Genomic DNA, 27,961 nt, shown 5'->3' on the forward strand with positions numbered 1-27,961 from the left:
CGTTAATTGTATGAGCTGTCCTTAAGGAAAGGTGGTTTAAAGAAACTGTATGTAATCACTACACTGCAATTACTGCGGTCTGTACAATTTTACCAATAATTTCCAAATTTATCGTACTGAGAGAGATCTGTAAACCAACTTGTTTTCTGGCAGGTTATGGCTCAATGTATATCTCAGTATCTTGATTTTCATATCATTCGATGCACACTAATGAGCATGTGGGTTTAGTGATGTAAACTTAGTGGGTAGCACTCTGCAATCACTTTACAGTTATTTCAGTGACTGTTTTCAGATGCATTTTCCCCATCAGTTCTATATTTTGATTAAAGACTTTATTAAATAAATATTTTATTAATTTTTTAAAATATATTTTATTTTTCATTTTACATTTCATTATTTTTTATATAATTATTTTAAATTATTATTATAATATAATGATTGTATTTTATAACAACATTTTTTAAAACATTGTGCCTCTAAAATCACAGATAAATCACTCTTCGGCTGTGCCACTGCTGGATTCGGCAGAATACTTTTTGTTGTAGCTTATTATACGTTTTCAGTATAAATTGAATGTTTTGTGAACTGTTGACTCTTAAAGCTGCAGTATGCGATTTCTCAAAATCGCTGTTGAACACTGTTGATATTTGAAATCAACCCAAACAAACACACCACTCCCACATGATATTCCTCTGAGCTTTTCTCTTTTGTAATGTCTCTCAGCCATCTCTCTTTCTTCAAATCTCCCTCTTGCACAGCTCACTCTCTCTCCTCTCGCACAAAGAGCATAGAACCCAAGAGGCGAAACTCTGATGCTTTTTGGGTAACAACCACTAGGTGTCGCTTGATCCAGGGGATTAAAGTGGAGTAAATTACTCCACTAGGTCCGAAATATATACGTTTTAATCCCCTGGATCATAGGCTCTTTTTGCCCCTATGAATCACCCATAGTTCAAGCAAGGGTTGCCAGGTCTGTGTTTTTTTCCTACATCAAAAATTATTTGTAGCGCCTCCCATCCAATAATCGCAAAAATCTTTGTGCTTTGTTACTTCTGATAAGAATTTGTTTCAGTTTTCAAATTCTGTCTATTTTATCAAGAATTTCAAACGATAAATGGCGTTTTGACGCTCTTAGATGTGACGTGTCAGATCGCTGTAACGCCTCAGTTCAGGCAGCAGCTCGGAGCGCGAGCCTTTTCTCCCTCTTCAATAGTTATATCTCGAAAAACATGCATGATCATCAAGGGTATGTTGAAAGATATAGTACAACTTACCGGAATGTATCAGGTCTCGTAATCACTTTATTTGCGTTTTAACCGCGGAAAGACGTCAATAAAACAGCTTGAGTAGAAGACTGTCACATCATATCAAATTTACCTCAGGAATGTTTTCCAATGTTCACAGTTTCTTAGCTATCTATCTATCTATCCATCTATATAAAAAACATTAAAGAGGAGCTTATTTACTGTTAATTATGTTTGTGTAAATATGCCATGAAGACAACAAGTGCTTATGAAAACTATCTTATGTGATACCTTTATACAAACATTTCAGTTTTTATTTGAGTGTAATTATTATATCTGAAAATAAATAATAAATACCTCTGCTGTTAATTGTAACCTCTAATATTGTAGTGTACCAAATGAGAGGGTCCCCTGTATAGTTTGTGACATTATTTGGGAGAGATTTCTTTTTGCTTAAGAAAAACCAAACTATCGGTAACGGCATCGGCCGATATCATTCTGAATAATCGGCTATCGGTCTCAGGCAGAGAAATTTAGTATCAGTACATCTCTAGTTTGTACATTATTCTGTGTTGTCATCATTCAGGTTTTCAGCTAATTTCAGCTTTAATGTACATTGGCTACAAGTGTATTGTGCTGTTCACTCCAATCCACTTTCAACAGCTTTTTTCAAAAATTGCTCACTGCACCTTTAAAAGCTTGTTCTTGGCCAAAAACACTTGAAGAATCTTAAACTCATGTGTCATCATTTTGAATCTGTCTAATGACTCATTCACTGTGTCATAAGTCATTACTTTTGGTCATTACGATCTCTGACTCAAAGAATTAAAATTTCTTTGAGGTCATTCACACAGAACTCGGAAAACGCGAGACGTGGATAGTGGAATGTGGAAAAATGCAAGGAATTGTGACAAGTTAAACTTCTTTTAACTTGAGCGCTGCATTTTTAGAATGCTCTGGCATGCGTTGCAAAAGATGCGAACACAATGGTCAAAGGTGTTCATCTAGTTCTAGTTTTCATAGAAAAAAACAATGGAAAAGCAGCTCAGTGAAATACAAAAACGCGTTATGTGTGAAAGGCCCCTTATTGTGTGCACTTGACAACATTTAGTTAAGCGTACAAACATTCTCAACAGAGTTTTGATTCTAATAAATGATATTTTAATTATGAACAACATTAAATTGTGTTCTCACTCAGGGGAAATCACTAAAAATGAAGTGTGCCCGCTGATACGTCGTTATCTTTAAAACTACAGGCTGAATTTTTCAGCTGACTGCTAGTTGGCGGCGGTACAGATTTTACTGTCCTTCATTTACTGTCTTCAGGTTGTGTAATCAGGGATGTAATACTGTTTTTCCTTAGCTTTCCCAACAGAGAAAGTCAAGGATTTTTCTATATTGTCCTGTCACAAACTTCACCCAGTAGCTTCCTGTAAACCTGTATGTGGACATCCGGGTGAGACACGAGCTCTATGCTCAGATCTCTGACCTCACTAGTGTTCTTCCTGTAGTCATTTCATTATGCTCAAAGAGCCATGAGGGACACTGGTGCACTGCAGGTGTAATACCGCTCACGCCGTGAAGGTAAAGAAATGGTTCATCATCCCTGATATTAATAGGAAAGAGTTTGCAAGTAAGGTGATGCGACTCACCTCTTGGACAGGAATGGCAATGACCAAGGCCTGCATAAAAGACAAAGGGATTGATGTGGTTATAAATTACTCCACGGCGCCACCTAGGCCAGTCGCTTTTCACTTTGTCATCAGGAGACGGCGATAAAGCAGGAAAATGACCAGACTCCTCTCTTTTTTTTTTTAATACATAAATGAATACGCTATGAGAGCGGTCATTATTTAAGGCATGCAATCATGTGGGACATGGACTTGACATGTGAAATCTCACAGAAACGCTCTCAGTGACCTCCATCTTTATGACCTTAAGTATTTTTCTTGTTGTTCAGTTTGGTACTATTACAATAATAAGAAATAATCACCAAGCGATTTCATCCAAGCCTTGTTGGTCTGCTGAAAAAAGAGCAGCCACCTTTGACAGCCTTTCAGTAAGCAATTTTATAATTGTCCCTGTGAGCTTGTTCATACCCTATGAAGTTCACAAGTGCCAAAATTGGAGAACTGCACTTTATGGCTGGATGAGTCGCCTCATCACTCTTTAAAAAAAGGGTGAAAAAAAAAACATCCTGAAAATAAGAGCCCAGAAAATAGAGCCATAAATAATACAGAGAGCAATGGGTTTTCCTTTAAATAAATACCGATCAGGTTTATGTTGAAAGACAATAGAAAACGTAGCCCAGATATGCAGTTTACAGTATTTATAGCTGTAATATCGTGGTGCCACCACCGTAATTTCATGCCCCAATGAGAATGGCAAGGTCAAAGCAAATGCTTCGACTGAGCATCTGCTAATATGGTGACTCATAAACAGGCTCTGCGTGTATCAGGTGCACCAAATAATACAGTATAATGAAATACAGAATAGCTTTCCATTATTGTTCTTTTTTTACGGTGTCGTCATTAGATGTAATTTATGTCTTAAAAAAATTCATCTACCGGCGGGTCGATCTGAAATGGAGGTCCGAGGGGTCATTCCACAGGTTTTGGAAACTGTAATAAATTTCTTGTTTCCTTTTTGTGTCCTTTTCCTTTTATATGTAAAATTCACTCTTGTTGTCCTTCTTTTAAATTGGATCTCAAAGGTCTTTCATTTGTCGTCCCATTTTCTTTGTAATAAAGGCATCAGAGGAGACAAAACAGCTGAGTGAGTCCGAAAACCCGAAAGAAAAGCAAACGCGTTAATGAATTTGCATGCATCTTATTCGGATGCATGGCGGACCACTTTGTAGTTGCGCAGTGGGTGCTATTTAAGAATTCAAATGACATTACAAATATGTACATATTTGTTCATTACGTCCTTAGAAAACGACCTGTTCATTCTGAGGTGAACTCACGAAAACGTGAACTTCCTGAGGGCGTCTTTACGGTGAGAGGAAATGAGAGGGGGGCCTCCAAGTCTCATTCAATAGTCTGCCACCAAGCAGTCTGGTGTGGTCAGATGAATAGGGAGTCCAGGGACACATTATTGCTTATTGGACAGTACAGGCTGACTGCACCAGCTCAGCACATGGCCATGGCTGCTTCCTGGCACTTTGAATGCCATGCAAGACAGGATGACCAATATTTGCCTTAAATTATTCAACATTTTTTTCAGGGCCATTTCAACCTCCACAGAAACTGCCCTTCTTTTAACTTTGACCTCCACCTAGAGATTTCCGTAATAGAGGTAAAACTGGCTACATGGTCATTTTAATGAAAATGGTGGCGGTATAAATTTTGTTAATATCATTCTTGACAGTAAGGGAGAATATGGTTATATGTAGAGAGATCGGTGTCATAAATTCTGGACGTTAACGTTTTGCTGCTGTGTCCTCTTGCTATCTCAAGTGGAAACTGCGATTCAAAAACCTCCATAAACTGTTAAATAACTAGGCAATTTTTATCTGACTACAAATTCTGATCGGATGAGCCTCATCTGAAGTGGTTATAAAATACAGGTAATTGCTTACCCGTGGCTGCACGTTCACTGTTAATGCGCCTTAAGTTGTTTTACAGCTACAGTCTGTAGTTAAAAACTAAGTTTGGGGGCAGTTTTTTTTTTATATTTTTGAGTCTCATATGATCACCAAGGTGGCCTTTGTTGATAAAAAATACAGCAAACTATATTGTGAAATATTATTTCAACTGGTTTCTATTTTAATATGTAAATGTAATTTATTCCTGTGATGGCAAAGCAAAATTTTCAGCAGCCATCCAGTCTTCAGTGTCACATGATCATTTTAATAAATGACCTGTGCTGGCAAAATGAGTCACAATGAGCAAATGTTCAAAAATGAGTTACTGTTTTCACATTCTCTATTAAAAAAAAACCTTCAAAATGATGTATGATTTGTTGGAATCCATATGAAGTCAATAAAGTCAGCAAAGTCAATTTTGAGAAAAATCAAGTTTTCTGAAGGTTTCAAAACGAAATCAACCATACCTTAAAATTCATGGTAATAACACCAAATTTGGCACAAACCAAGTCAAAATCCATATCTATAGGAAATATATATTGTGTGTGTGTGTGTGTGTGTGTGTGTGTGTGTGTGTGTGTGTGTGCGCAAACTTGTGCTGAGAGGAAGCGCCAGTTGTCCAGAAGCGAGCAGAGAAAAACGACATTTTTCATGGACAAAGGAAAGGTACTCCTCGCAGAAAACGTACAAATAAAAATACTTTTAGATGTTTAATTGCTATTTGAAGCATTGGGATCGCCAGATGAGGGCTTAATAAACAAATTTTTGTGTGAACCTCAATTTCGACCGCCATTTTATTAGCCTGTGCGCATTCCAACTCATTCTGCCGGCACGGGTCACATGTGGTGATTTGATGCTCAATCATGTCTTATTATTATCATTGTTGAAAACACTAAATACAATGATGCATTTTTTTTTCTGGATTCTTTGATGAGCAGAAAGTTCAAAAGAACATCATTTTTTTTTAATGGAAATTGAATTGTATTTAATTAAATTGAATGCATCATTGCTGAATAAAAGTATTAATTTCTTTCAAATAAATGTAACTGACCCAAAACATTTGAACGGTAGTGTACATTACTTGAAGGAGGAATGATTTGTTTTGATTAGGAGGATGATGAAAGCCACTCAAGACCACTTTTTGGCTTTAGCCACTAATTATTTTTGTTATGGACAGTAACTGATAATTATGCCTCTGGACATCAAGCTTTTTTTTTTTCTTTTCACTGGCCTCATAACAGAAAACTGATAGTATTTTTTGTCATGATACATTTTATTTTTTGTAATAAAGAAATGTATTTCTGTTTTTATTAAACATTAGCTTTTCTAAAAATAAAAAGGGTGCAATTTTTACGCAATAATTCCAATAATTAAACTCTCTCGCCATTATAAATTGAAACTTTTACTGGAAAACCATGAAACGCAGCGATAAAACCGCGTGATTAACCATGCAACCCTACCTCCGCTGCGCTCTTGTATTGTTTTGCAGTGTTGTTAGTGTGGCTCTATGAAGTGTGACTGTGATTTCATACCCAGCAGACAGCAGACAGGGCTGAACAGGCTCAGACTCTGTTCTCTGCCAAGCTCTCAGCTCTCTCTGCTCTATTTAAGCACATGTGGCACTGGCATTTGCCACATTTATGATGTGTGTATTACAGCGCAAAAACAGCTTGCTGTCTGCTCTTTAAACAGCTCAATTTGGAGCAAAGCTCAGCCTTTTGGCTCTCTGGCAGGCAGCCGTGCCGTATGAAAGCATGTGGAATAGAGTAGCGCAATGCCCAAGGGGATTTCTCCAGTAAACAGAGCAAGAGCGCGCGAGAGAGAGACTAAATACGCAATGACAGACGTGACACACTCCAGTCTACTGTGGACAAACAAAGGTCAGAGGGAGTGTGTGTGTATTGTAGGATTCAGCAGATTTATTAAATTGATATGTGTAACTTACAGTTTAATAGAAACTGGAGCCTTTTTAAACCATTGGCTCTAAATGGAGATGTTAAAGCATTTGGGTTTTATGTGCCAATTGTAGAGGAAGCCCATAATGTTTTCCCCGCTTTTATGTCTTCATTAAATGTCAACGCACAAGTACATTCGACTAACAGGCTTTTTCCGCCTCTGTCTTTCCTTTCCTAGTGTTTCTCCAGTCTCTTGTTGCCGTCTGCCCCATCACCGCTCTGTTTAGGCCCGCATCGAGAAGCTTAATCAAGACGAGACACAGACCAATGACTGCGTGCAGTGTTGGAAATAAACCAGCTTTTTTTCCACAAAAGGAAATATTAATATTAGATTTTTTTTTCCCTCTCCTGCCATTTTCCATCAGAGACCTCTATGCAATTTAATCACCACTAAAATCATTAAAAAAGATCTGAAGATTAAATTATATTGGCATTTGCAAAATTATGTAATACATTTACATTACAATGAAGAAATTAAAATAATGCATTTTATCTGTCTGGGGTTCCGCTGAGCTCTACCTGGGGAAATATAGCGGCAGGAAATGGACAGGCTCTGTTCTTGAGATCTGACTGTAATGGAGAGGAGCTCAGAGCTTTGGACCTCCAGAGCTGCTCATCCTGGTCTACGTCTGCCGCCTATAGTGCTATTAACCTAGTTTAGCAAGAGTTTTAACGTTTAGATTTATTTGCAGGTTGCAAAGGACAGTCAAGGACACACCTCTACTTACAGTGCACGGCATAAATGAGTACACCCCCTCTGAACAAATATAAAAGATGTATTTTCTTTATGATCACTAATACAATTCATGGAAAGATGGCAAACATAAATTTATTAAACGTATACATAATAAAAATATATATCATTAATAGCCATAAAATAAGTAAATTAGCCAATTTTGTTTAAATTAAGGATTGCAGAAATGAGTACACCCTAGATTTAATTCAACAAATGTATAATATTCTAGTACTTAGTATGCCCTCCATAATTTTGAATATACTGCTCTGACCCTTCTTGGCACGGAGTGTACAAGTTCATGACAAATTGTCACATCTGTCCTGTTTAACTCCTGGATGATGGGCTCCTTAAATGCCCTGATCTTTAATGGGGAGTGTTGCTCAAATCGTCTCTACAGAATCCCCCACAGATTGAGTGCAATACATGTCCACAGAAGGGTTTTCACCTTGGGACAATGCATATCCTCATTGTCATGTTGAAAAAATGCCCAACAATGCAGGGAATAAGGAAAGGGTAACATCTTCTGTTTCAAGTTTGTGTATTAAATTACACAGTGGTGTGGGAATTCATGACAGCATTGATAAAGCACAACTCCCTCACACCTTCAGCACTCATACATCCCTATATAAGAGTTTTACTACTACTGAACTTTACTGTGGGAACCAGGCAGTTCTCACTGTACTCCTCCTCTAGCAACACCATAACATTTTGGATGCTGTTAAATCCAAAATGTTTGATTTGGTCTCATGAGACCAGAGTATTGATTCCCAGAATCTATATTTTGTAAATATGAACTTTGGAAATGGCTTTATTGTGCTTTGGCTACAGTAGGCAGTTCCAGTGAGAACAACAACCATGCATGTCATTTCTGCAGGCTGCATCTTACTCTGTGAGATAAACATCACTCTTTTCATAGCTTTTGCTTGCTGAGACACTCGCTTGGTATTTCTCCTGCTCTTTGTCTAGCAAAAAAAAATCCCTCATCCCTAAATGAAAGCTTACAAATGAAGGCCTGATTATTTCAGGGGCCTTGTCACAAGTCCATTGTTTTTGAATTTCTGTGTTACTTTTGCTATATTTTCACACTTAAAACAATGATTTGGTGATCCTCTTGTCCTCTTTTGTGCTAAGAAATAAGTCTCCTGACAGTTCTCTCCCAAGTGCTTCCATTGTTGTCAGCATCAAGTGGGTTATATAACACTATTAATTGTCGAGAAATTACTTCTCTTTAAATGTTTTGGTTCAACATACTAACCTGTTGATCAAACATTGCCTTAAACTTACACCAGAAAATTTTCATTTTGTTTTATTTAGTAACTTTTAGGAGGGTGTACTCATTTTTGCTACACAACATTTTATCACCTTGATAAGAAAATCTTATTTTCCTGAATAATTTTGACATGCTTCTTTGGTAATTGATTGAGCAGACTTGCTGGAACATTATATCTCTAAAAAACCCTAACATGTCTTGTAAGTAGCTGAGTAATTGCTGACTTTCATAAGTTTCAGAGGAGGTGTACTCATTTATGCTGTGCACTATATATCACCACTTTTCCCTCTCCTATTACACTGTTTTTCACAGTTTTCAGGCATTTTCATTCAGTCTTCAGACAGATTATCTTGTGAGTGACAAGGCACTGATTCTTGAATACTGGGAGAAGAAAGGTTACAAAAGTGCAGAAAATTTTATGTACCAAAGCATTATTTTGGAGCAATCCGTTCAGAGGTTTTCACCAATGTTTTTACCAACAAATCTTCCGTTTTCTCACAAATGAATTGTTTTCCCTGGCCTATCACTCATTATGATTCAGTACCATCAGATACAAAAGTAGTCAAATATTTATTACGAATAATTACTAGCTATACTACTTAAAATTATAAAAAAAATTATCTAAAAACACCAAACTATTTCTGTGAATGTGACCAAAAATATATGCACAATTTATTTTATATATATATAAATGCTTTTGTAAATATCTTATAGTGGTGATGTGTTGAATGTCATACCACGTTCTCTCCATGCAGGTCTGACCGATGAGGAGGTTGATCTAGCCATCCAGCGGTCCGGTAGTACGGAGGAGCTGCTGACTGTCGCTGTTCCTGGGCCCGCGCACATCGCTCACCCTGCTCAACTGGCCCCGTACAGTGAGTATTACCACAATCGGTTTTGCTAGGATATGTGGTTTACCCTATAACCCCTCCACCCGTCCCCTCACTGTATGTTTTCTCGGCCCATGCACTCCTTAAACATGACTCGTCTAGTCTAGTAGATTTTCTCTACCAAATGGTGCGTGACTATATTAAATGAGTCCCCCATCGAAGACGTCTCCTCTGTGCTCCCATAATCCTATTTAAACCTTCGCTCGTACATCAATTCAAAACAGACCGACTGCGTGGAATACTTTGGAATATCGTGCAGATATTTTTATAAGCGCCCAAACATAACTGTTATTCTAAGCGAATGGTTTTCAAAGGAAATGAGTGGCGGACAACATCATTTTTGTGTAGGCACATAATTAATTCCCACACGGCCTTGCGATATGATGTCCGCACCGTTACGACAATCTGTGGTTGGTTGGCCTGCCGAGGGCCTTTCTGCAGCCTCTATCTTTATTACCTCTTCGGGTTATGAGCTCCAGGCCGGCCGCTGATTTACCAATCCTGAATGAAGTTCGCATAATGCTTAACCTGTATGACAATGATTCCAGATGTATTCCACCCTCATTTATTGCCACCCTGTCCTTGACTCCCCGCCATCTCATGTTTTGTAATGAAAGCGATGTTGATGGGATGGCCATGTAGTTAGGCTTCAGCCCCACTAGAGTGGGGGGTTTTATATCAAAACGGCTATGAGAGAATGGCATAATGAGGGGAGAGTGAGGAGATCTTCGCGGGGGTCAGTGTTGGAAAGAGGGGGTCCCTCTCTTTGATGTCCTTGTTATGGGGACGATGCGTCAGGACCTGCATCCATCTCTGTCGGAGTAATGGATACTCTGATCTCTATTTTCAAGCGGCAGAAGGACAGTAGGGCCTTTTCTGAACCCAATAAATTTGAACGGAGATTGGAAAAAAGGGGAATGGAGGCCATGCTCACACCTTAAGTGACCAAATAAAAAGCAGGAGTGGAAAGTGGAGATGGAGGGGCTACCGATGTGGAAGAAGGAGTCCCGTTTGGATCTCGAGTTGAAGTAGGAGATCGGTCAGATCGGTCAGGGTCTAAGCTCAAGGCCTGTGAATTTGCCCAAACTGTCATCATGTGTTTCCTACACGCCATGCTCCCGCAAGGACACTTAGTTAATGTGGTGTTTACCATTGATACGAAAAGTGATGTTGTCAGAAGTCCTTAAACTGGAAGCTGTAGGAAGTTGCAGGTTTGCTGATGTTTTGATGTGTTTGAAGAGGTAGAATGTCACTGAGCTTCAGTCTTCAGACAGATTTGATATTCAAGACACTGTTTCTTGAGTATTGGGAGAATAAAGGTTACAAAAGTGCAGAAAAGTTTATGTACCAAAGAATTATTTTGGAGCAGTCTGTTATACATGATCAGTTTTACCTACAATTATTCAACTTTCTCACAAATTAAGTGACAAATATCATGCAATATGAATTAACAGCATCAGATACTAAAGTAATGTCAAACATTTATTATGAATATTTACTAGCTAATTTAATTAAAGGGGGTTAGTTCACCCAAAAATGAAAATTCTATCATCATTTACTCACCTTCCTGACATTCCAATCCTGTAAGACTTTCGCTCATCTTGGGAAGACAAATAAAGATATTTTTAATGAAATCTGAGAGAATTTTGTCCCTCTATTGACAGCTACGAAACTACTTTGATGCTTCAAAAAGTTAATAAAAAGATTGTAAAACTAATCCGTATGAATTGAGCTGTTGAGTCCAGAGATACAATTGCTTTATATGATGAACAGATTGAATTTAGGCTTTTATTCACATATAAATATTCATCAACACACCCATCAGTTATGGTAAACGGAAGCCCAAGCATGTTCGCTTGACATGCGAGAACCAGTGAGGTTTGTTCTCATGTTTTACGTGTTTATGTTCGCTGATCAATGTTTATATGTGAATAAAAGCCTAAATTCAATCTGTTCATCATATAAAGTGATTGTGTCTCTTTGGAAACTTTGGACTAAACCGCCCGATTCATAAGGATTAGTTTTATGATCTCTTTATGAACTTTTTGAAGCATCAAAGTGGTAGTTGCATGGACTGTCAATGGAGGGACAGAACCTCTCAGATTTCATTAAAAATATCCTCATTTGTGTTCCAAAAAAGTCTTACAGGTTTGGAACAACATGAGTGTGATGACATAATTTCATTTTTTGGGTGTACTATTTTTTTAAAATGATAATATATGACATATACACTGCCCGGCCAAAAAAAAAGTCGCTGTTTGGATTTTATTAGGCAGATACTTAAGAATCTATGAATGGATCATTATTACAGTGATTTTTATGTTTCTAGACTGTTATATGTTTGGCAACGGTTCTTTTAACCCTTAAAGATGGAGTGTGTAGCTTTTCATTTCTTACAAACCATGTAGAAAGGCACATCATGGCCATATTCCAGGATGACAATGTCAAGATTCACCACGGTTAAAATTGTGAAAGAATGGTTCAGAGAGCATGAAGAATCATTTTCACACATGAATTGGCACCTCTGAGTCCAGACCTTCTTTTAGAAAGATTTATTTATTACAAAATATATATAATATAAAATACATATGTACTTTAATCATGCTTTTAGGAGTAGTAAGTGATCATTAAATACTATTTTAATTAAAGAGCATAAATAAAATGCTACATTTGTGTAACGAAGCATCTAGTGATCTAGTGTAAATGCTGCTATTTAAAAACTAATGGCAGGAAAAATTGTGGGATGTGTTTTGTCCCATTTCTCAAGAATCAGGGCCAGATTTTTATTTATGATGTCCCTAACAGACCTCTCATATAATTAATCAGATAAAAACTGCGTGTTCAGTTACACATTGTCCGTTTATCAAAAAATGAAATAGTAGTATTGCATTGCTAGTCTATTAGCGAGCCTATCTATTTGTATTCAGTAGAGCAGATTCAAACAAATTACAGTAACACACCTGTTCCGCAGACCTCGCTATGTTACAAAATGGAGCATTTTGTATCTGACATGTTGACCTGCCAGAGCCAGGCTTGCTTTAATTACTTCTCTGTTTGGTGTGCCGTTAAACATTTGCATGATAATTTCTCCCTCCTTTCGGTTGGCAGAGCCTTGCCAGATTGCCTCAGCGTGAATTGAAACGGCTGCTCTTGCTTTCACAAGCTGTTTAAAATATAATGTAAAGCTGAAGTGTGTCATTTATTTAATGTTAGAACATTCTCTCATATCCATATTAATATGCCAGTTATACAGCATGTAAGCCATTGGTAAGTTGATTCTCGGAAAAGCCACTTTTAAAACATTGATTGTTTGTTTGAGGTTCCCGACCAGCCCGACCCAGCAACATTGGCTCAACCAATGACGTGAGTTTGAGGCAGGGCTTTCTTTTTGCTTGAATAATGACTCTTTTGAGTGCCTAGTTGTTTATTTCCTGCTACTTAGATAGTTTGACCTTTGATTTTTAATATGGTTCATCATCAGAATATTGACTTGCATAATGACTTAAATCGTATAGCTGTTAGCAAGGTATCTTTCTGATCTCTCTAAAGGAGTGTTTTCAGAGCATGCTCTGTTTTTTTTAATCTGCACTGAACTGTTTTTTTTCGCATTTTGTTAGGTCAACTGTCTTTCTCTGAGAATAAGTGTAAGGGGTGAGGAGGGACTCTTTGATGTGGGCTTTCATTTCCTGATAGTACCTGATAATACTGCGCTTATGTGACATTCACACCCCATCTCATCGTTTGTGAGCACTTGTGCGAGGTCTGAGCAGAAACCGTGCGAGTGATCTTTTAAACGATTGTCATTTCCATTTCTTCAAGATCACAATTACCCTTAACAGAGTGATTTTCCCCTCAAATATTGTAAGCGGGAGTTTCCGTTCTGCTCGTAGCTGATGAAATTGCTCATTTTCTGTTTTACAGTAATGTGGTACTTAATCTACAAGTTCAGATCTAGTTTACGCTTCCACAACCACGTGTAATCAGAACTCTCTCTCCCTCCCCTTCCTTCTAGGAACAAGAGCTTCAATTCATATAGACCTGTATAGACTAGACCTCAGTCCCGTGTTGACATCTTTTTTATACAGTGGTTTGACGCAAATGAAAAAGCTTTGATGGTACAGTCATAGAAGTGAAGGGTAGAAGAACAGTCAGTGGTTTCTATTTTTTTGTCTTGTGGAGAAACAAAAATATTTTCATAAAATATATTATTCAATATTCATGTGGATATTTTTTGATCAATTTTTTTTTAGCCATCATTTTGACCAAACACTTGCAGAACATGAGATTCAAAATATGTAATCAAGTAAAAATGTTTGCCTTCCCACATGCTCTTCACTAAATGAACACACGCAAGAATCATATTTACTAATTTTTGAATGAATACACCTACATAACCGTAAACAGCAGTGTTTACCTACATATGTTTTTACTAAAGCTTTTTTATATATGAAAAAAATATATAGGGATGTTCCCAGAAAAATTTTGAGTGATGATGCAGATGAATCGCTGAATCAGAGTTTTGAATTGAATCATTATGCTGATTCATAATGTTACTGTACCAAAACCATTGCAAAAAAGAAAAAATGCTCAGAAATACACTGTATTTTTGTACATCACAGCTTTGTTTCTTTTATGTCAAATTAAATGTGGCATCTACCAGAAGGTACACCACAGCTTTACCCAGGGTTTGGCTAATAGACTGGCTTGTATTTGTGTGTCCCTGCAGGTCCCTCAGGTTACAGATGGAGAGACTACAGTGCCCTGGCTGTCATCCTGGCAGGAATGGCCTTTGGCTTCTATCATCTCTACCGGGTATGTGTGTAAGAGCCACCAGTAGCATATTTCTCAAAATGTATTCATTATTCTGAGAACTCAAACTTTTCCGAGCATTTCTACTTTTGTGTGAGTTTTTTACAATGATGTTGAGTAAATGGCTGCGGTTAGTCAATCTGTCCAGCGTCATCAGAATGAGCTCATCTCAACCCCTAGATCTTTTCTTTGTTTTCCCTTTCGGAAAAACCCGGCGGCAGCACTCTTGCCGCTTTCCAATACTTTCACCACATAACTGTGAACGTGGGCATGGATGGGTGCGTGGGCCCTCAGGCCCCGCTGCATAAGGGAGAGACCCCGTTTCCCAATGACAGTAAACCCACATTGCCCACAGGGGCATGTGGACTCCATTACTTTGTTTTATAAGAGAAAGAAAATGGAGTAGTGGCCTTTAAGCAAGCATTTGCAATGGCATTGAATGGAACTCCCATGATGTCATGATTAGGAAGTCATGTTTAGCTTCCTAAGCTTCCGTCTGCACTCGACCACTTCAGTCAGTCAGTTCCTCTGCTGCTCTCAGCACACGTGTGTTTATAAAGCCAGTCTCCATCTCCAGTAGCCCACATGACTGCTATTATTAATGTAGTGAGCCAAACCCGTCATTTTAACAGAAAAAGTCACTTTTTCCTTTGACAAGAGTGTTTTACAATCTGAAACTGTAGCTTGTTCAATACTTAAAATGATCTTTTGAGAATGTGACATCAACTCTCGTTTTTAACAACTTTCGTTTTCACTCATTCCCATTACTGGTGCTTGCTCAGGAAGTAATAACTGTTACTATTGCTGTTTCATTGTTACTATTATTATTTGAACAAATCCCCTACCCTAGTTACAGCACCAAGTAAACATGAATGAACATCAGACGGTAACTTGAAAGAAACAGTACAACTTACCGAAATCTGCGTCATGTCTCGTGTAATTGCTCAATCAGTGTTTTAACCTCAGAAAGATGTCAGTAAAACAGCTTGTAAACAATGTCCCCTAACGTCACATTTACCTCAAAGCCATTCAGGGACCATTAACTCGATATTTGGCTAGAAAAATTAACTCTAGACAGGAGCATTTTTCAAAAATACGCACTATATTGATATTTACACTAATGTGTTTTTGTTTTAAATCGCATAACGTTTGCTTTTGTCGTTTACAGTACTCCGGCGTTTTTGACCCTCGCTGCAGAGCCCATTTTAGTTTGAAAAATGCCGGGGTTGCATTTCAGTGTAAACGGACCAAAACGGAGACTTTTGAAAACGATGGCATGGCTGACCACGTTTGCTCTGCATATCCTTGACAGCTGTGTAAACAATAACATGGAGACTGAACTGCAACTTTGCTGGCTTTGTTGTCATTGTGCAGTTAAACTACCTGCATGCATAGGCAAGAGGCAACTGTTTACACTTCTACACACGTCATGTAGTGTAGATCATTTCTGAAACACTGTGGAAATGCCAGTGTGGACGAGGCTCGTTTTCATTTTAAAACAAAAACGCACTAGTGTAAACAGGGCCTTAGGAAAGTTATTATTACAGCATTATTATAAAAACTGCATTATATGCAATTGTATACAAATCAGTTGTTAATTTTAATCTTTAATATATAGTTTATTTTAGAGTTTACACCATTAGTTTAGATTTTTCTTTCCTTGAGAAATATGAACATGTGCCGTATCTGATGTACACTACCGTTCAAAAGTTTGGGATCGGTAAGATTTTTAATGTTTTTAAAATAAGTTTTGTCTGCTTCATTTATTTAATTAAAAATACAGTAAAAACAGTAATAATGTGAAATATTATTACAATTTAACTGTTCAACTGTTTTCTATTTGAATATATTTTAAAATGTAATTTATTTCTGTGATGCAAAGCTGAATTTTCAGCATCATTACTCCAGTCTTCAGTGTCACATGATCCTTCAGAAATCATTCTAATATGCTGATTTGATGCTCAAGAAACATTTATTGTGTACAGTTGTACAAAATATTTGTGTACAATATTTTTTTCAGGATTCTTTGATGAATAGAAAGTTTAAAAGAACAGTGTTTATTTGAAATATAATCTTTTGTTACAGTATAAATGTCTTTACTGTCACATTTGATCGATTTAATGCATCCTTGCTGAATAAAAGTATTCATTTCTTTAATTTCTTTTAAAAAAAAAAAACATAATTCTTACTGACCCCAAACTTTTGAACGGTAGTGTATAATGTTAGAAAAGTTTTATATTTCAGATAAATGCTGTTCTTTTGAACTTTCTATTCATCAAATAATCCTAAAAAAAAAAAAAAAAAACTGTTTTCAACATTGATAATAGTAAGAAATGTTTCATGAGCATCAAATCATCATATCAGAATGATTTCTGAAGGATCATGTGACACTGAAGACTGGAGTAATGATGCTGAAAATTCAGCTTTGATCACAGGAATAAATTACTTTGTAAAATATTTTTAAATAGAAAATGGTTATTTTAAATTGTAATAATATTTCACAATATTACTGTTTTTACTGTCTTTTTAATTAAATAAATGCAGCCTTGGTGAGCAGACGAAACTTATTTTAAAAACTTTAAAAATTTTACCAATTTTCCAAACTTTTGAACAGTAGTGTATATCCCAATAAATCGATATTGAATTGAATTAAATCTATATCAGACTCGAATCGCAAACTTATGTGTAGAAATCGAATTGTGAAGTTTGTCAATGCCCAGTCCTGAAAAAGCACAGTACCAGTCATTGTAGCAGATGGACTATTGGACTAAACCTGAAGGTCTGTCTGGTCTATTCGGGTGGCTCGAAGTTCATTAAAAAAAAAAAAAAAAAAAAAAAACATTTCAAAAGCTAAAGTGATTTCCTTGTTTTATTGATTAGTTAGAATCTGGGTCAATATTTTATAATAATTTAATATTTTAATTAATTGCAAAAGCTGAATAATCGATCAAAGCCTACTGATTAATCTGTGAAATAATCGCCGATTAGTCGATTAAACGTTCTAGTAATCGTTCAATTCATCTATTATCAAAATAATCATTTGTTGCAGCCCTACTGAAGACTGGAGTAATGGCTTCGGAAAATTCAGCTTTGCCATTATTATTTACCATAAATTATAATAATATTTCAGAATATTACTGTTTTACTGTATTTGATAAAATAAATGCATCATTTGCATGCATCACAAAAAAAAAAAAAAACACTTACCCAAAACTTCTGAATGGTAGTATATTACCCATGAACCATGAGCAAATATACTAAAAGATATTCGCCTGGTGGGCAATAAAATGTGCAGAAAACAGGCATGATTAGAGACTTTGCTTTGAGCTCTTTTGACCTACAGATGTTCTAGACACTCTGAACCCCTCAGAAACCGTGTAGTGATGCAGCGGCAACCGTTCACAGCATTGTGAAAGTGACTTTTGCGCAGGCAAGCACCACTCACATTTTCTTTAGAAATGTTCTCTGTAACTCTTTTTCACTCCTTTCTCATTTTCATTCTCTGTCTCATGCTCTCACACACACACACGGTTTGTGATTCTCCAGTCCCCCGTGTGCGTCTCTGCTGTTCATAGGATCTGTGCCCGTGACTGGAGGTGCAGTTCCCTGGTGCGAGAGCTCTCACTGCTGTCATGTCAGAGGAGCAGCTCACCGGTGCCACCATATGCCCCGTCCTCCACCTCCACTTTATTTATGCTATAGAGCACATTGTAAACAGTGCTCACAGCAGCTCTCTTATTAACTACCCTGGTGTTGACACTCATTCTGATTTTTTCAACTTAAAAGTGTTTATTACTTATGCCGGTGTCAACAACGGTTGCGCCGCTGTGAAAACCTGTTAAGGCCAACTGTTTTCCAGACGGAGAGCCTGCACACACACACTACGCTTTACAGCACCCAGCTATTCACCAAATGCCATGTTATTCTCCCCGTCTATGTGCTGTTTGTTTGTCGAGGGAAACAAATCGACGTGTGCTTTTGGAAATAACACAGCCATGGCGTGAGAACCGGGATGAAGCGCTAGCCGTCTGACCTTTGCTTCTTATTCTCAGTGTTTGGAGATGTTGTTCTACAAGGCTTAAACTCTGACAAGCAATTGTCCTCAGAAGGTGACATGTTCAAATGGAGAAGCCAGCCTGTGGGCTAAAAGACTTAATGATGTTGAACCCAGAGTCATGCCCCGATGCTTAATTCTTGGCCTTGGTGTCAGCCATTGAGGCAAATTACTCTAGATGAAGTGAGAAAACCACAAGACTTTTGAGAGGGATTAAAAAAAAACAAAAGGTCCTGTTTTTTCAGCATGAATGCAGGCCTATTAATCATAATTCATATAATGATGTTTTATCTGCCGTTGCCAAACACAATACTGAACTTGATACTGTGAAATCAAGCACAAACACTAGCATTGTGTGGATTTTTCCCACCTTTTTTTTCCCTCTTTTATTTCTGTTTGTTTGATATATTGTGCTGATGTACTAGAATCTATAGTAAAACAGTCTTTATCTACCCTCTCTCAAATATAGTTTTAATAAGTCTGATTCATAATTACTTCATCTAGTTAAAAAAAAAAAAAAGATTTACAATAGCGATTTGATTCCCTGCTTGTCGTTTTAGGCCTTCTTTTTTTTAGGAAAATGTCATTTTCATTTTCAACTTTTGTTATATAAATTAGGGTGTATTCTAGTATTTCTAAAATTTGTACTTGTATTTTATATAAATTTATTTTAGAGATTCTGTCACCTAATTATGATCGTTTACTGCTATAAAAATATAGACTGATAAATTATAAAAACTACCATTCGACATTTTGGGGTCACTATAATTTTTTTGATACTTTTACTCAGTAAGGATGCATTAAATTGATCAAATTAAATGACAGTAAGACATGTATAATGTTACAAAACTTTTCTGTTTCAAATAAATGCTGTTATTTTGAACTTTGTTCATCAAAGAATCCTGAAAAAAATGTATCATGTCATATTTAACAAAAATATTAAGCAGCACAACTGTGACACTGGAGATTGGAGTAACAACTGCTGAAAATTCAGCTTTGCTATCTCAGGAATAAATTAAATTTTTAAATATATTAAAGGGATAGTTCACCAAAAAATGAAAATTTGATGTTTATCTGCTTACTCCCAGGGCATCCAAGATGTAGGTGACTTTGTTTCTTCAGTAGAACACAAATGATGATTTTTAACTCCAACCGTTGCAGTCTGTCAGTCGTATAATGCATGTCAATGGGAACAAAATCTGTAAGAGTTAAAAAAAACATGCACAGACAAATCCAAATTAAACCTTGTGACGACACATTGATGTCCTAAGACACGAACCGATCAGTTTGTGCGAGAAACCGAACAGTATTTATACTGTTATACTCATTGACGTATACGCGCGAGAGATCACTTCCGTCATCAGAACGCGTTTTCAGACCTCACACACCGGATGCTCAAGGCAGTTGGACATAGTGGTGTATTAGAGGTAAAAAATAAGATAAATACTGTTCGGTTTCTCGCACAAACCGATCGTTTCGTGTCTTAGGACATCAATGTGTCGTCACGAGCCGCAGGGTTTAATTTGGATTTGTCTGTGCATGTTTTTTTTTTTACTCTTATAGATTTTGTTCCCATTGACATGCATTATACGACTGACAGACTGCAACGGTTGGAGTTAAAAATCATCATTTGTGTTCTACTGAAGAAACAAAGTCACCTACATCTTTTCATTTTTGGGTGAACTATCCCTTTAAAATACAAAATGGTTACTTTAAATTGTAATAATATTTCACAATATTTTTTATCAAATAAATGTAGTGAAGCTCTTATAAATCTAAAAAATTTTGCGAACATAAGAAGCCTTCAGTGAGGGTTAAGTTTTGGTTTGACAATGCTAACGCTAATAGATTAGCCCTTTGTCTGTTTGTCAACGTAGCAACAGAGCACGTCCTGGTCTGCAGGCCTGTTTTCCCTGTTCCTGAGTGGAATTCTAATAGCGTGCCGTGTTTTTAATTGCAGAAATACATCCTTCCCCTCATTATGGGCAGCAAAGAGGACAAGAAGCATCTGCAGCGGATCGAGAGCAACATCGCGGATATGAGTGGCACGCTGACACAGACAGGTGAAGATTAATATCTTCATCACTTTTTCCTCCTTAACATTTTCCTTCATTTATCTGTCGCCAAAATCTGCTCACATTTTACAAATGACGGTCCTGTCATTTTGCTTTAATTTGAAATTGCTTGTTTACTGTCAGCTCAGCTTCAATTAATTACGTTTCGCTGAAAAGCTCTTAACCTCAGAATATTAATGAGGGGAAGAGGAATGACAGCGTTTCTTTTTTTTTGCCGCCTTAACTGCGTGGCAAGAAAGTTCATTTTAATTTTCGGCGTGGTGGTGTGGCTTCCCGGTTGGGCCCGGAGTGCGCTGGTGATTAAGTGTGCGGTGACAGGTGCGTCTCCCGCGTTGGACAGGTGAGGAATCTCAGCTAGGCTGTCAGAGAGGGATGCCTCTCCTCCTCTCTCCTCCCCCTCTCTTTACCCACTACGCAGCCGGCGTAATTAAACATCCCGGCAACCATGAAAGCGGGACACTTCCCGAAGAAACTTTGTCTCGTTAGTGCCGCAGTCGGCTTACAGTCAGGTGGCTCCTTCTGTGTAAATGACAATTCCCTTTTTTTTTTTCCTAAAGGAAGACAATGCAGGACAACTTATGCAGTTTTTGCAAGGCAGCGCTCTGATATTCCTCAAACATTCTGGTTAGGGTTTTGTTCTAAGCCTTGAAATTATTACACTTCTACAGTTAGTTCACCCTGAACTGGTTAACATGAAACTTCAAGGGACTTTTGTATATAATTTCAGCCTTTGGAGAGCTTTCCTTAAAATTTTTGTTAAAATCTATTTGTGTTATCTGTAGTTTTATGTAAAGTTTTTAAAGTTAAAAGTTAAGATTAAAGTAAACCGAGTGTGACCGAATATAGAATATTCGCTATTCGAAATCTAACAGACAGTGATGCAATCACAATATTTGCATGCTGAATTAAAATTGGTCTTCTTTTTCCTTATGTCTGTTTGTATATTTGATGAATGGTCTTGTCTTCCATGCATATATTTAACCATTAGAAATTCTGGCTGATACTAAACCCATAATTCTTGATAACTGATAAATATCTGATATTAAAATAATATTTTGGGGTTCACAACATTATAATGTACAGTATAAAAAATGTATATTAATTTTGAGATTTGTTAATTTTACATTTAACTGTAATTTAAAATTAAATTATTAGTGTTTATGAAGATTAATCTGCATTATGAGTGCTGAGTATGAACTGAATTTTCACCTGGCTTTCCTTTTTTCTTTTTAAAAAAGATTGAATCCCTTTAATTCTAGGTTTCACATATGATAAAACATCCAAAAAACTATTTTTTTTTTTTTTTTCAGCGTCACAGTAAAAGACATCATTTTATTGCATATTTTATTATTATTACATATTTTACATCTTTTTACCTATAATTACATATTTTATTTTCAGTTGTAAGCTTTTGGTTTAAATTGAGTGTAATGAGTTAAAGGGCTTAAAAAACTGTCCCACTGCTAGATTTCTGCTGTGAAAAGTTCTTCTTCCCAGCCGTTTAACATGTAAACATTTGAATTTTGAAAATTGTTGATATGTAACACAGTGAAGGTGAATCAGCACATGCAAAGCAGGCACTCTTGGCTTCTAATAGACAAAAGACTTGTTTATAAAATAGACTTTTTCAGAGTATGCTTGCCATTTATCCATATTAATATTTGCTTATAACGCCATGTAAATATCTGGATCTATGCATGGACTTTTGATCTCAATGTAGTCTTCTGTTATGAATATAGTATTGTTTTCATTATCCAGGAGATCAATATAAGCAAATTTGGGGCATTTAGGATAAAGGCGGGTGATTTTAGTCGGTTGCATCTCTGCATTACTTGGGGAGGGTAACCAAAAGGCCAGTCGATTGTGAGCCATTGCGTGCAAGCTTGATGTGGGTTTCTTTATCTGATTATCAAATGAGCTTCTTCATTGCCATTTTGGTTCATATATGCAAAAAAAGCCTCCTTTGTGTTACGCTGCCCTCATTTTGTTTGGTTTTACAGGATTCCTGTTTTGTTTAGCGTCACATTCAGATGATAAGAGTATTTATATTTTTCCGGGCTGAAGCTGCTTTTCATATTTCCTTTGTGAAACACTTGTTCCTGACCATCTTTTTTCCCCCTCTCTCTCCCTCCTTCCCTCTGCCACTCTCTCGTTTTCTCCTGGAGGAGCCGTACCTACCCCCAGTCACTCAGTCAGTCACGCCGCTGATCTAATTTGCTGTGGCTGCAGTAGCCAAGTTGCTATTGTAGTTAATGACTGTTTCAGTTAACAGTTTGGGAGAGGGTTGCAATTACGGAGTGAGTTTCCCCCACTTCTCACAACGTGAGTAATAGCAAGTGACTGCCGCTCTTGCCAATTGCCCGCACTCCTTTGTTAAAGTTTGTGTATTTCTCTAGTGCCAAGTGTGCTGGAGTGATATATTCCTTTGAATGTGGCTCCATTACTCTTGCAGCCTTTGATTGTAGGCCTTGACTCCCATTATGATTTCCCAACAACTTTCCACACGCAATTAATGAACAGGTCTTGGAAGCACTTTGTCGAACGCACTCACACTCGTGCTGGCTGTAATGGAATTGTACTAGCTGCTTGGTCTCTTTGTCTGCGGAGAGCATATTGGTGACCAGCTGGCCAATAAAGCCTCAGACAGACCCGGACATATGCAGTGTACATTATATTGAGGTATTTACTGAATAATTTACGCTATACACACTGTCTGCCTCCTCGCAGCAGCTGCGAAGCCACTTGCAGGATCTCAAATTCGCCCAATTGTTTTCTCCAAAGGCAACGTTTGTGGAAACCCGAGCCACACTAAATGGAGGCATTATTTCTTGTGTTTTGAGTATGAAGCAAGTGTTTGGTTAGTTTACAGGTCTAGTGCAGTTGCTGCTCATTCTCAGTGTAATATCGCAGGAATTGCTGTGGTTGATGTAGGCTGTAGTGGCATTCTTGCTTAGAACAGATTTTTGCTTTTACTTTAGACCTTCTAGTTATTTTATTCAAAGGATAGAATACAGATAACATGAAATGATGGGTAGAAAAGGATTAAAGGAAATTGTGAAATGTGGCAAGCTGTATTCAAGCCTGCATCACCAATTTGAGCACCATGGCTTAATGTACAGTAACCTGTGCTTCTAAGGAATAGACTATTTGAAATCTCAAGGGTGGCTTTCAGTAAATGTGCCATGATCACACGAAGACTTCAGATGTAAAAGCCACCAAACGCCACCTCAGTCAAAAATGAGATAACGGTATTGAGCGAATACTATCCGCAGAGAGTATACGTTCATCAAATAATTTTGCTTCAAACCCGCTAAATCCCAGCCTCTGCCCATTCAGAAATACCGGTTCGTTGGCAGAAACCTCTAAATGCCACTTCCCTTTGCCAGAGTTCACAGAACCAATCAGAAGACACAAATCGAATCATATGATTTCAAGATGAATGACGGCGATTGTCGAGCTGCAAGTTTTTATCCTGATTAAAGAGATTTTTACCTAAACAAGATGGAGGAGTATGATGAAATGGATGAACCTGTGGCAGTTTCAGTCACTGGCAAAAGAAAATGTCGTCAACCTCATAATTCTGCCTGTTCTAAGGTTAAAGAAAATCGTGGCAAAGACAGGATTTCGCGAGTAGCATGTAAACACAACAGTGTTTCGTGTGCTTCTGTGTTACTTTGACAGAAACGGACATAAAGAACAGCTCTATTCCACCCATGACAAAGTGAAACAAGACGGACTTGGAGGTTTTTACGCAAAAAACGCACATGGACTTAGCTGGTTTTGCAGGAAAAGACGATCAAATTTGTTAAATACCAATGAATTGACTAAAGTGACATTTTTGAAAATAAGGCATTTCAATAACTGACTAATAATCTTTTCATTGCCATTAAGAGAAATTACTGAACCTAAACATAGGAGCCTGAAAAAAATGCTCAAAAATTAAAAGAACAAAATGAGGTTTTTACATCTTCACATATAAACCTAGATCTATGATGATAAATAAATAGCTCTTCTTTTTTTAAAGGCCGTCATGTACTAGTTCTAAATCACATATGGTTTACTGATTCCTTCTGTAGCCATCTGATTGGTTTGTCTGGGGACTGAAATTTAGGTTATTGATAACCTAAATTTCAAAATTTGTGACGTCTGGGCCAAGCAACCAGGTTTAAAGGGTTAGTTCACCCAAAATGAAAATAATGTCATTTATTACTAACCCTCATGCCGTTCCACACCCGTAAGACCTTCGTTCATCTTCAGAACACAAATTAAGATATTTTTGTTGAAATCCGAGAGCTCAGTGAGGCCTGCATAGCCAGCAATGACATTTCCTCTCTCAAGATCCATTAATGTACTAAAAACATATTTAAATCAGTTCATGTGAGTACAGTGGTTCAATATTAATATTATAAAGCCACGAGAATATTTTTGGTGTGCCAGAAATATTGTGGAACGGCATGAGGGTGAGTAATAAATGACATTATTTTCATTTTTGGGTGAACTAACCCTTTAAATGTGCATTCTGCAAAATATCTCACTTTTAGTTCCACGGAAAAAGTAAAATCGCACTAGTTTGGAACAACATTAGGTTGAGTAAATGATGGCAGAATTAAAATTTTTGAGTGAACTGTTTTTTATGTATATGTATTTGAAGACGGGTTAATAAATTGAATTTCAGATCTCATGTTAATACTAATATAGTCATCTGAGTTTGTACAATCATTATTTTTCAGCAAGAAAAAATGTTCAGCGTCTCTTATTCTGTAAATAGTCACCTAATGAGACAGACAAAGGCTGTGAGAGAAAGAAACATGTAACAGCTCTTAAGCAGAAAGCAGAAAGGCTGTTTCTATGAAAGGAGAGCCCTGGAACTGTGCGCCGGAGAGCCAACAGTCGGCAGCTAATAATATCTGCTGATGTTAATCCAATTAGAGTTGATTTAACACTTTACAGAGCATGATTTATAGAGGCGTTTATTGGTTTTCTGTAACATAATCAGTTTGGAAACTTAATGCATTGTTTGGGAATGCATGTGTGACTGGAAACAGGGGGAGAGCAACTTGTGCTCTGGGTTATTTGAAATGATACCCCCATTAATAACACCAACTCTGGCCCTGCTAGGGCTGTTTTTCTTGGGCTTTCTCTAATCCTCGGGACCAGCACAATCTGACAATAATTCAATCTTCAGAGAGGGAGGAAAATGAGCTGTATTTAGTAAGATTAGTGAGGACAGTAGTGTCTAGCCCTGCTGCCTCCCAAATGAGCGGCTTTTTTTTCCGTCTTGTTGATTGTTTGGAGAGTTTGATAGAGCCAGCGTTTCAAACCCATGCTAATGGAGGTTAAGAGACCCTGATTTGATATAAGAGCAGACGTAGGTGATTAATCTTGTACAAATAGAGGTGTCTTATATTACTGATTGAGCTAAAGGCTAAATCAAAGAGAAAACCACTGCGTGTTGATCGTCGGTAATGCTTTCAAACAAACAGATATGTCGGTTTGCACTAGTTCTTGACTAAAGCTGTCATTTTCTTGCTTGTGAAGTTCCGGTAAGTGTTTTGGGTGTAGTCTTACCTCTATTTGTGTGTTTTTGGATGCAGTCACCCAGTTGCAGACGACCCTTGCTTCAGTGCAGGAGCTGCTGGTCCAGCAACAGAAGAAAATACAGGAGCTGACCCAAGAGCTGGCTAACTCACAGGTAATCACACACACACACTTGCTACAGTGGCAGACAGAAGGCCTTTGCATTTAAAAATGATGATAAATTCTGTCATCAATAACTCATGCTCTTTCCATGTTGTTTCAAAACCATATTTTTATGGTTTTTGATGGACTCTTTCCTCCATGGACCACAAAAAAAGATATATAGCAGAAAGTCCAGTATACTTTTTTTTTATGTTAGAGGGCTCCAAAACCACCATGAAAGTACTTATGAAGTTATATGAGAGCTTTATGTAAATGACAGCGAAATTTAAGTCATTATTCAGTGATAATCTTCCCCTTCACCACAGCTCTGAAATCTCATCAAATTCAAATAAGGCGTAGCAAAACACGTTGTATCAGGTTTGACTTGAACTTGTGAAAAGAACTTTCACATCATTGATGTCAAACTTGCTGTGCTTATTTTTTTAATTAAACATGCAATAGCGCAAATGGGATTTAAGAGCTGCAACAGAGAGCAAAATGTTCAGCCAATAATGACTTTATGCCTCTTCCGATCACACAAAGACTATTGTATTCTTCAGAATATCATAACTTGTATAAATAAATAAATAAATGAAATGAGGATGAGTAAATGACATTTTTTGTTTGTTTTGGGAGCGTCATCCCTTTAAAATGTGTCCCAATAGTGCTGTAGTTGCAGTAAATTGTCATATGGGGAGACAAAGCAACATTTTGGTTTAATTAAACAGATATGACTAGAAAAAAGCAAACCGTACAATCAGAACATTCCTCCAGTTTTTGACATTCTTGTCATTACAGACCAAACCATGTCTAAGAGAATGAGATGCATAGATCCTCTATGGTGCATGTGTCAGTGGTAGCTAATAACATATTTTTTGTTGCATAGTCATCACCAGAAAACAAAATTCCATGAGCATTATGTAAGTCATTTCAAACTGCGTAACTGGCAGAACAGAAATGCATACTTTCATTGCCTTTCATTGTCTGAAATACCTTTGCAAAGAGAGAACTCAGCTAACCTGTGAAGCTGAAGGAATTTAGTTATCTAAAAAGGTTGCATTCCTCCCCAGTTAAGTGATATCCTCAGATATAATATAAATGATAGTAGACACTTGTTTTGTTGATCTGTTGAGTTTAAATAATGCCGTCTGTGTGCATTGTCATTGCGGCGTTCAGTTTCATGGGTGCAGCCTCTATATAACAAGGCCACTTTGAGTTTAAAACAACATGGGGCATTTTTCAGTGACATTGAGACTGATGCCTCACCCTGATGTGAATATTAGTAGTGACAGAGCTCATATGCCATTCAGAATAGAAAAATGTGCATCAGCAGGATAAGGCATGTCATGGGAGCTCCATAAAGAACATGTACGGCCATCTCCAGAATGCTCAAGCAAGTCATCCAGGGACAGGAAGAGAACCCACGCTGCCGCCCCCTCCTGATCTCTCCTCTATCTGTCATTTGCCTTCTGCTAATTTCATCTGGACTGAGACCTCATTTAAATCTCCACCCATACTTCAACTAAAACTGGACCAGTAGGATTTTCTTTGAGTTTGGGGTGCGTCAGTTAAAGAATTATGAAGGAAACTGTTAGTGTTCATAAGTAATGTTTGGAAAGTTGCCTATACAATTAGTTAGTATATATTTTGTATATAACAGATA

The 27,961-nt window shown here is 37.3% G+C and overlaps 1 protein-coding gene across 1 annotated transcript in view; it reads left to right on the plus strand.

Moving 5' to 3' along the window:
* The window catches only part of pex14 (peroxisomal biogenesis factor 14), an 82,082-nt gene that overhangs the window by 43,159 nt on the left and 10,962 nt on the right, over nt 1-27,961 (plus strand). Inside the window, exons 4-7 of the mRNA XM_051879880.1 lie at nt 9,547-9,666; nt 14,408-14,493; nt 20,505-20,607; nt 26,214-26,311. Of these exons, the coding sequence (XP_051735840.1) occupies nt 9,547-9,666; nt 14,408-14,493; nt 20,505-20,607; nt 26,214-26,311 (407 nt within the window). The remainder of the gene's footprint in view (nt 1-9,546; nt 9,667-14,407; nt 14,494-20,504; nt 20,608-26,213; nt 26,312-27,961) is intronic.

This window comes from Ctenopharyngodon idella, chromosome 22 (genome assembly GCF_019924925.1).
Source record: "Ctenopharyngodon idella isolate HZGC_01 chromosome 22, HZGC01, whole genome shotgun sequence".
NCBI lineage: Eukaryota > Metazoa > Chordata > Actinopteri > Cypriniformes > Xenocyprididae > Ctenopharyngodon > Ctenopharyngodon idella.